The 10,643-nt window shown below is 32.0% G+C and overlaps 1 protein-coding gene across 1 annotated transcript; it reads right to left on the bottom strand.

Annotated features, from left to right (window-relative positions):
* Positions 1 to 309: 309 nt before the first annotated feature.
* On the bottom strand, positions 310 to 8,374 carry LOC132756532 (organic cation transporter protein-like; the record flags this gene model as incomplete). The annotated part of the gene is given in 4 exon segments (XM_060747624.1): positions 310 to 464; positions 1,102 to 1,205; positions 3,318 to 3,546; positions 8,064 to 8,374. Coding segments are annotated over 4 exon segments (631 nt in total), but the record flags the coding sequence as incomplete, so codon positions are not given.
* Between the last annotated feature and the right edge of the window lie 2,269 nt (positions 8,375 to 10,643).

The following is a 10,643-nucleotide window of genomic DNA, read 5'->3' as shown; positions in this document are numbered from 1 at the left end:
CAAAGCACATTTAGCAGAAACATTTAATATGCTGTCCATTTATATAATGAGAATGGCTCTGTCTTTCAATCGGATGTTTATATCTTTTATTAAATAACATATATATCTGTTTTTTAACAAAAACCTTTTCATTATTGGGTATCCTAACGCTGTTCCTTTGTTTAGGCACGTTTTAAAGAATGCAGATTGTTTATGGCAAACCTTTATAACGCGAAAGTTTATGGCAAACCTTTATAATGCGAAAGCATATTATAGAATTTTTATACACCGTATGAAAATAAAAAACAACAAAAACAATCTGATACTCACTTATGACAGCGATAGCAACAAAAGCACCATGACCACTTCCGCCTATTATGAACTGTAGGACAGCGAACGAATAGAATTCTGGGGTGAAGGTCACAGACACGGATGATATCAGTAAAAACACCAGGGCTATATACATACTCTTATGACGACCGAGTCTATACCAGAAAATACAACAAATATATCTCATGCACATAAAATTTAATCTAAGCTAATACAAACAGTTAAGTCAACAACATCTATGATTAGAATGTAAATTGGTATGGTAAATCTATAATATAGTCAAAAGTTTGACTATTCTAGTTTATTTTAGTCACAAGACTTGACTAACCAGTTCTATATTAAGACCATATGCAGACTGGAACCTATACAGACTCGAACATATACAAACTCGAACATATACAAACTCGAACCTTTACAGACTCGAACTTATATAGACAGGAACCTAAACCCACTCAACCCTACGATTCCAGACTTTGCGTGACAGACGCTGAAACCGGCAAAAAATCTCTTACTAGTCCTAGAGCTACACTTTTGGAAATCTTTCATGTAATGTAGGTACTGCATTGTCAAGGTGTGACCATCAATAGTTGGTTAAAATATTAATGTTCATTTATATTCAGTGTACATCAAAGATTTGATACTGATGCAATTCAAATTGTGTTGTTGTTGTTTTTTAATCTTGTTCACAAATACATAAATTATCAAGTAAATATTTGTAGCATATCTGTCGTGGCCCTAATGAATGTGAATGTGAACTAAAGACGTTATAGTTTACATAGCAAAATGACTTACGAATCTGACAGCATACCGAGTATTAAGTCACCAACTAACAGGCCAAAATAGAAAAACATCATAATGTGGGATGTTTTCAACGAATCCCTGCATACTAAATTTATCTGAAAGAAAAAGGGGAGTAAAAGAGTAAAATAAGATTTATCGTAATTATAATGTTGATAATACTTTTAACAGTTACCAAATTTGTGGTATTTTTCTTTTATATGTATTTGATCAAAGATAGATAGAACTTCTGTTCTATTCTGTTCTATAGGATTTATCATCATTATAATGTTGAGCAACATTTTACAATGATTTGTGGCGGGGGGATTTTTGCTGTTGTTGTTGCTGATGATGTTGATTTCCTGAATGGAGAAGTTATACCCGTATAGGTTACAGTGCATGCTGTGAATCAGGCCCCCTATAACATAACAAGTAATGATGTCTTTATAATAGACATACTGAAAATTCAGAATTTTCATATTATTTCTTCTCTCAGTTTTTCCAGAATGATAATTTTATTGTGCAAAAATACCCGAAATATACAAAAGATATAAACATTTCCTTTCAATTAAATGGGGAAAATTAAATGTCACTTTATCATAATATCATGAAATTATAAAATCTGTTCTCATTTGATGATAAAAAATATACAATATCATGAAATATAGAACATTATTCCGAATAGCTTTTTATGCTCACATTTAATCAAAATTTATTTCTAAAACGTGACAGCCACGTGTCGGTTACGTTGTACTTCACTAGCTCGCGAGTTTATATTTAATCAAATATTGATAATAATCAAGTATCAACATCTATGACATTTTATCAGTTTTCTTTAATGATTTTAGCAGGAAAAGGGACTCGATACATGATAAAGATCCTTCTTAATCAGGTTACTAGGTCAGCTTTTTTATCTTTTAGATATTTTAAGTACCAGTGACCTTAATCTCTCAGTTTTCATTTTTTGTCAAATCAGACACTAAACAAAGTTGAGAAGTTCAACTCTATTCGCGAGATATTTGAGGGTCTCTTCAAAACAGAAGTTGTCGCTACTATAGACGGAACGTTTGTTACAAACAGATTGCCGACATTGAATATGTTAATGTCTTAAAACTTTGGATATCATATCACACTTACACCATCATATGTTTAATATCATATCAAATTTAATAAAAGTCACGTAATCATATCACCCGTTTTAACTATATTATCTTATCATATGAATTCAACGGCCATAGCGTAATAAAAACGTAATCGGGAAGGTGGTACCTTTTGGTTTCCGTAGATTCCATATTGAATTTTATGTCTAAATATGTATGTGACCCTGACATTAAAATTTAAACATGATATTACACTGGATGATGATACGTGAGTGATGTCAGCGCATTTTGATTAAAAACAAGTTTTGGTGCGAATGCGGCAAAAGTTGAAAATGTGAGTTCTTTCGCGCACACATGTTTCTGAGCAGGGAGAGAGACGGACCAAATATATGCATGCACGAGACATCTTAACATGGCCTCTTCTTACATTTTTCTTTTTTTTTTCTTTCTTTCTATTTTTTTTTAAGTTGGACTCACAAACTGTACATTGCCATGAAACACTGCGTATGACATATTAACATGATACAATTTAATATTGCAATTAATATAAGATTCACGTTTAACATCACAACATGTTGAAACAATCATGGAAACATGGAAACATTACGTTAAGTTATGTCACGTCTTCCTAAATATCATTATCCCGTTAAATGTTATAAGAAAAAAAGTGAATTTTAACAAGTCTTTTTTATTAAATGACCAAAAATAACAGATAAAATGCTAAGATGAAAACATAATGTACTTAAAACTGAAAGCTAAATAATTGCTCAAAAAATGATGATAAAATTTCATCATTATGGCCTGCAAAGTATTTGCGAGTAACTCGTATGATTTGGACAGCGTTCAAATACCTGATCTAGCATAAATTTATTACAACTGCGTCTAAATAACTTTTGTTTATTTGTGTAGGTCAGTAATTATGGTGGTTAGGATTTTTCAGCCTCTTTAATCAATTATCGACTTTTGTTTTCTTTAACGAGTGTCAGCACTAAGAGCATATTAGTATTACTTCAAACATTATTTGTATAACCTATGTTTAATGTACTTTTGCCTCTTTGCACCGATAAATTTTCTTATAATTTATGGCACTCTATTGTATTACATTTTGTTATCAGTTTTGTGAATGATTACCTGAGATGTAAACGTACTTGTAAACACACTTTTATCATAAACCCACTCCGTGCACATCACGCGACTCGCATTTGCCGCGTGAAATGAACTTCCGTCTGTGACGTAAACATTGCACCTGTCGTAAGGTTGCGTCGGGTCACTAGAGAGTGGTATGGTCTCATTGATAAGACGCCGATGATAGTCATTTTGAATTGCAAAACTGTCGTTTGAGAGGGACGGTATTTTACATCTGAAATATAAATGAATTAATAATGGCCACAGTGAAATAAGATCCCAAGAATTACCTCCCTGGATCGGTTTGAACTATCAGTCACGCTGTCTGAAATACGACTGTCTGTGTTGATTTTATATCTTTAAGGATAAAAAAATAACAATGTGTAACTATTATAAAAAACAAACAACACAAATGCAAATTTATACAAAAAAAGAATTATAGTTCTTTAGCAATATATTTCCACAAGCGGGTGAATTCTCTAACGTTTCTACAGAGTTGCTCTCGACAAAATTAAAAGTAAAAATTACAAGGGGCAATTACTCCAGAATTATATATCAGAAAGTTATGGTTCAAAATCCGTGCGCTTCTACATAGCAAAATCAATTTACCTGTGAAATTTCAAAATGATGTTTCCAATACTTTTTGCATTATACCCCAGACAAAACTTAAGACAGAAACATAACTAGGAGCAATGACTATACAAAGGAGAGTTTATGCACTTCTCCTGATTTATGCTCTGTAACACAGCACTTTGGGGTTACAGTGCTCTATCCATCTGGGTACCTCCTTTACAGTTTACTTAGGGTAAGTAGAAAAAATACAAAGGGTAATATTTAAAAGAGAACTTTGGTCCTTGAACATTGCACTTTACTTTATGTGATCTATTTATCATTGAAGTTATAAACTGATACATCATAGTCTTTTTTTTTAGCTATTTAGCTATGCCCAAATAAAAAATAAATTTAGAAATATGTAAAGGGCAGTGGCTCTAAATCTATACCTTTGAGAATTATAGTTACGCTTTGCACTTTTCCAAATAAAATATTTTCAAATTAAATTCGCGTTAATATCTCCAATTCTCCTAGAGGTAAGTCCCGGACAGAAAATAAACAAATTCTAAGAGGAATAACTTCAAAGATTTCAAGATAAAGTTATGATTCATGCCCTTTATCTCAATGAGATGTGACCACATACGAAGTTTTAGGATTGTTACCGTAATAACTGATATATTTTTATAAAATTAAACTCCAGTCAAAGCGTAACAGAGGTGCCAACCTTTTGGATTTATGGACTTTTTCTTTGATCTTTATTGGCATATTTCAAAATTTTCTCGACCGAACTCAAACAAATGTCTGAATATTTTTTATTCTAATGAAATACAACACTATGGGTTTCATTTTTCTTTTTACATAAAGAAGTTTCTTTATAAAGGGTTCAGCCAGTGAAATAAGTAACAAAACAAATTTTGTGAGTCGTGAAATGGTAAACTATAGTAACAGTTGTGACATAAATTATTCGGTGCGCAACTTCTTTTATTTTGTTTACGATTAAAATCGAACAAACTGTGTTTTTATATTCAAATCTACATAATGTTACATAAACATTTTACACATATAAACATAAATGATAAAACACATGGTTGTGAAACTATATTTTTTGATGCAGATCATCTATTTTTATATTTTAAAAAATCCTTATTGACAACAATGTTTCTATTTTGTATTGTATTTGACCTTTAACATGAAGGTCACGCTTGGGTCCTGTGTAAAATTCAACTTAATAATCAAAATATTATGTCTAGATTAAGTTACATGTTATAAGGGCACTATTTGCGCATGCTTTTGAATAAATCAAGCTACATTTACCAATGGATTTGAACGTCAGGTTAGTTGCTTTCCTGTGAATACATTTGCCTACTACATGAAATTAAACTTTCTTCATAAGACTTGTTTGTTGCACTCTTATATTTCGTTGAAAGTTAAAAATAAATAATAAAACAATGTCTCTTGAACAACACAGAAATAATAAAACAGACATAATACCTGTTACTGCATGAGTATAATGTGAAAAATTGGTTGTTTCTATTGAAAGCCTTCTGTTACAAGTTCAAACTGCTATGAAACTATAAGAAACCCTTCAATATTCATCAAACTTGGCACAATGTTTACTGCATAACAGCATGCTCAATTTTAAATTTCTTGTTAGCATGACAACGAGGGGACATCTCAAAATTGCACAAAATCACTGTTTTGCGTTGATTTTTTCCATCAAACTTATTTCAAAGAGTGCTGCGACTTCTTAAGTCAAAGACTTTTCAGCGTTGGTTACACTTTACGTTAAGATCGTCGTTAAGCCGTTTTAGCCCCTCACTAATCCAAAGTTTTCTTAGCGGTGAGGGGTCTGCAAACCCCTTCAAACCCCAAACAGAAGGGGGCACAACCCCTCATGTACCCTTTTATAGGGGCGGCGCCGAAAAGTGATCACATTTTAACAACATTTCTCAAAACGAAAACAAGTGTTTGGGGCCAAAATAGGGCATTTTTCATGCCTCAAATATCGGGGTGGGGTGAAAAGTATATATATTATGGTAAAGATTAACACATTTCTGATTGGTTACTTACAGTCATTTTGTATTTATATCAAACACTTTTAGATTTTTTTTTACATTCAAATAATATAATATCATTTCTCACATAAAGTTCGCACTGATAAATTCATGTATTGTATATCAGAACATATATTTCAGACGAATCATGCGGACGAAAATATTTCACATTCTCCGTTGATTATTCCCGACAATTTATACGTTTTTTCCAAGATCAATATTCAATTTGTATGACAGTGAAATATAATTTGGATATTAAATTAACAAGATACATGATTCTCGTGCTAAATGTAATAACTATAGCCTCGTAATGTCATGTTTTCCCTTACACGCAATATGAGGTATGCATTAAACACCTCTGGAGCATGCAATGGTATCATAAGTATTTGATTACATGGTCCCATGTGTTACAGTGCATCGTCAAAAGTAAAGTACTGTAATTACATTTGTGCCGCTGTAGTTACATGTGTCCCGGTGTAAATGGTATGACAGTACTAGCAAAGGAGTCACCAGAAAAGAAATGATTTGGTTACCTGTGTTCCAGAGTAAAAAGTTTGACTGTACTTGTAAAGGTTCCATTGATAAAGTATTGAACTTGTTGCCTGTGTATCGGTGTATAAACAATGGAAATGCTTGTAGAGGTGACAATTATAGATATTCTTACCGGTAACCTGTGTTCCAGTGTAAACATTATGGCAGTGCAGTATTAAACTATTAGTTATAATATAATTGTAGAAATAACAAGGATGTCCTTTGAAGTACTTAACTAGTAACCAGAGTTCTGGTGCAAACAATACTATAGTGTTTGTAACCATGTCATGAATAAGTATTGAACAAGTTATACTCTGGTCCGGTGTATACAAAATAATAGTGTTTGCCATCATGTCATAAATAAGTATTGAACAAGTTACTGTGTTCCGGTGTATACAAAATAATAGTGTTTGCTATCATGTCATAAATAAGTATTGAACAAGTTACTGTGTTCCGGTGTATACAAAATAATAGTGTTTGCTATCATGTCATAAATAAGTATTGAACAAGTTACTGTGTTCCGGTGTATACAAAATAATAGTGTTTTGCTATCATGTCATAAATAAGTATTGAACAAGTTACTGTGTTCCGGTGTATACAAAATAATAGTGTTTGCTATCATGTCATAAATAAGTATTGAACAAGTTACTGTGTTCCGGTGTATACAAAATAATAGTGTTTGCTATCATGTCATAAATAAGTATTGAACAAGTTACTGTGTTCCGGTGTATACAAAATAATAGTGTTTGCTATCATGTCATAAATAAGTATTGAACAAGTTACTGTGTTCCGGTGTATACAAAATAATAGTGTTTGCTATCATGTCATAAATAAGTATTGAACAAGTTACTGTGTTCCGGTGTATACAAAATAATAGTGTTTGCTATCATGTCATAAATAAGTATTGAACAAGTTACTGTGTTCCGGTGTATACAAAATAATAGTGTTTGCTATCATGTCATAAATAAGTATTGAACAAGTTACTGTGTTCCGGTGTATACAAAATAATAGTGTTTGTAGCGGTGTTTTTGGTAAGTATAGATTGGGGTATATGTGCTCCGGTGTATACAATATGATCGTATTGTAACGGTGTCATAAGTAAGTTTTGAACTGGTTACCTCTCTTCTGGTGAATATAATATGTCATTGTTTGTAACGGTGTCTTTATAAGGATTGAACTAATTATCTGTGTTTCGGTGTACTCGTATACAATATAATAGTTTAGTAGTAAATAAACTTGTTACATGCGTCCCGGTGTATATAATATTACAATATTTGTAACGATGTCATTAGTTAAGTATTGAACTGGTTACCACACATCCTGTGTATACTGTATACAATGTAGCAGTGTTTATAACGGTGTTATAAGTAAAGTATTGAACTGGTTACCTGTGTTCCGGTGTATACAGTATAGCAGTGTGTGTAGTAATGAACTGGTTACCTGTGTTTCGGTGTATACAGTATAGCAGTATGTGTAGTTATAAACTGGTTACCTGTGTTTCGGTGTATACAGTATAGCAGTGTTTATAACGGTGTTATAAGAAAATTTATAAACTGGTTACCTGTGTTCCGGTGTATACAGTATAGCAGTGTTTGTGGTATATTGAACTGGTTACCTGTGTTCCGGTGTATACAGAATGACAATAAGCATCATACAGAAACTCCCCACACTGACGCACGGAAACGCTAATAGCGTGTACACTATTTTCTGGTATTTTCCAAATTCTCCAATCTGCGTTAAAATTTCGTCAAACTTCATCTTTGACGATATATCTATTTCACTTTCTAACACGTGTGAAGTGTTTTATCAAGTATGTTGTCAGTTAACAATATGAGATGTTATCATTACATCTACTAGCTAATTAATATTCATGAGCATGTAAAAACAACAGTCACGACGGGCTGGAAAGATGTTTAAAGTAGTTTAGTCAAATGCAAATCATTATTTATTAGTCTCTTTATCCTCATTGATATAAGTAGGTGTGACCATTCTTGATGAGATATTAAAGCTATATCAATGCCATCTTTATTTTCAAGAGTCATTGGTTTTCCTTAAAGCTTTTGTTAAATTGTTCATGACACTATAAACTTGATATTCAAGGAGATAATTACAATAGTTCAAGATACAATTAGCTTCAATAGGGTCAAGATATTGAGAGCTTTGTTTATATTTGTGCTCTTCATATATCGTATGTAAATAATCGTAACTGACCATTTGTGACCTTATCTTAACTGACCTCACACGAATGAATGGAATACATTGATTTGTCCGTGACATTTGTCCATTGCATTTATTATACGTAGTAATGACATTATTTTTAATCATTAGTTATACTGATACCTTTGTTTCGCCTGCTACAGTTTCGGCGAAATAGGGATTACTTCTCCATCGTCTGTTCATGGTCACAAATCTTGTCTTGATCACACCTCAAACTACTGGTACAATTTCATCTAAACTTTACAGGAATCAATTATCAGTACCATGTATAGTTGTGATTATCGTCGGCATTTTCAAGTTCTTTGATTTTTTGTAAGAGTTACGACCCCTTAATGTTTATTTTTTTAAAGTTTGTCTTACTTTTTATGCAGTTTCAATGAAAATTTACAGGATCGATCGGTACCTTAAGCACTTACGCATATGTAACGAGTTTTTCTTTTGAAAGATTTTTGGTTAAGTTATGGCCCTTGAAAATATAAGGGGTTTTGGCCTGTTGTTGGTTTTTGTGCCGACTGCTACACAGTAGCTGTAGCATACTTCAAAGTGGCCGCAACATATAGAAAAAACTATCTTATCACCCCTCAATACCTGTTTAATTGTCAATTATCAGGCGACACACTGATCATAATTGTTGTAATTAAAAGGAATTGTTTTAAGTGATAATGACATGTTTAAGGTGCCGTGGCATTACTTCTAGTCATAGTGATATTCTCTTAAACAAACAGATATTGTGTTGGTCGAAAATACATTGTTTTAGTCAACGTTATTATTTGAAGTGATATTTTAAGTAACATTAATAAGGCTTTAAAAATTGTGATGACGATGATTGTTTTTGGTCATTCTGTCATTGTTTAAGTCGAAATGACATTGTTAACGTCATTGTGGCATTGCTTGTTTAAGTCACTGTGCCTATGACACTTTATTAAGATGTATGTGTTTCGAAACAAACATGTCGTATTTCGGTAGGTGAACTAAATTTAAACACCAACATCCACGCAGTCGGTAAACAAATCTGGACTCGGAAGCATTAATCACATCAAAATTACAAGAAAATTCCAGACTAGGTTTGATTGAGTCTGTACATGATAAGGCAATTTTTTTATAAATACTTGACTAATATGCAAAAATTTATAAGAATTATAAACTTTATATCAATTGATAAAATCATATACATGTATATATTAGCCACTTTTTGAACATCATAAACTAAGGGTACCTGATAAGTTTTGATACTATTCTTATTATTATTTTGGACAATATTTAAAAACTCAGATCTTGACGTGAAAAAATAAACTCAGTAAGTTCTTAACGTAAAATAAACTGTTAATGATCACTAAAAATGTAATAAAATCTGAATGCAAGAAGTATTGTTAAACAAAACATAAATGTCTGAGCAATTTAACTAGAAAGTTAAAGAACTGTTCTGTATTTTAGAATTATCTTTTACATTTTATTTCATAATGGTTAGAACTATCCTTTACATTTTGTTAAGAACTATCCTTGACATTTTATTTCAGAATGACCAATGAGACTCCCAGAATTAATTTAGTTTTTTTTAAATGACCAATGAAAACTCTTCTTATATTCGGTTCTTCACAGGAAATCAAACAGAAAACAGACCGGCCTTTGCCCGGAATGCGATAGATCCCGAGATATTAAACCCACGCAGATCATTGCCGTGCGTTCACAAAAAGAATATACATTGACCAGATAGCACCTGACAGGTAGCCCATCTCTATAGGTACTATGCCATATGGTAAGGCTGTTACAAATGGATGTTAAATAATTTACGTATACAATTGCTGTAAGAACATACTGTAAAGGATACAATTTAGAAGTCTATAAAAATAAATATGTATGCAATGAATATTGTGTACCTTGCATATTGAATATTTGGCACTAATAAAACTATAAACCATACTAGATAAAACATTTTAATGACACAAATAAACATACAACTTATAAACAATAACTGCAT

The sequence above is a fragment of the Ruditapes philippinarum genome, unplaced genomic scaffold (assembly GCF_026571515.1).
Source record: "Ruditapes philippinarum isolate M1 unplaced genomic scaffold, ASM2657151v2 ctg10941_1_1_1_1, whole genome shotgun sequence".
NCBI lineage: Eukaryota > Metazoa > Mollusca > Bivalvia > Venerida > Veneridae > Ruditapes > Ruditapes philippinarum.
Note: the sequence above shows the minus strand (reverse complement) of the source record. Positions and strands in the feature narration are given on the sequence as shown.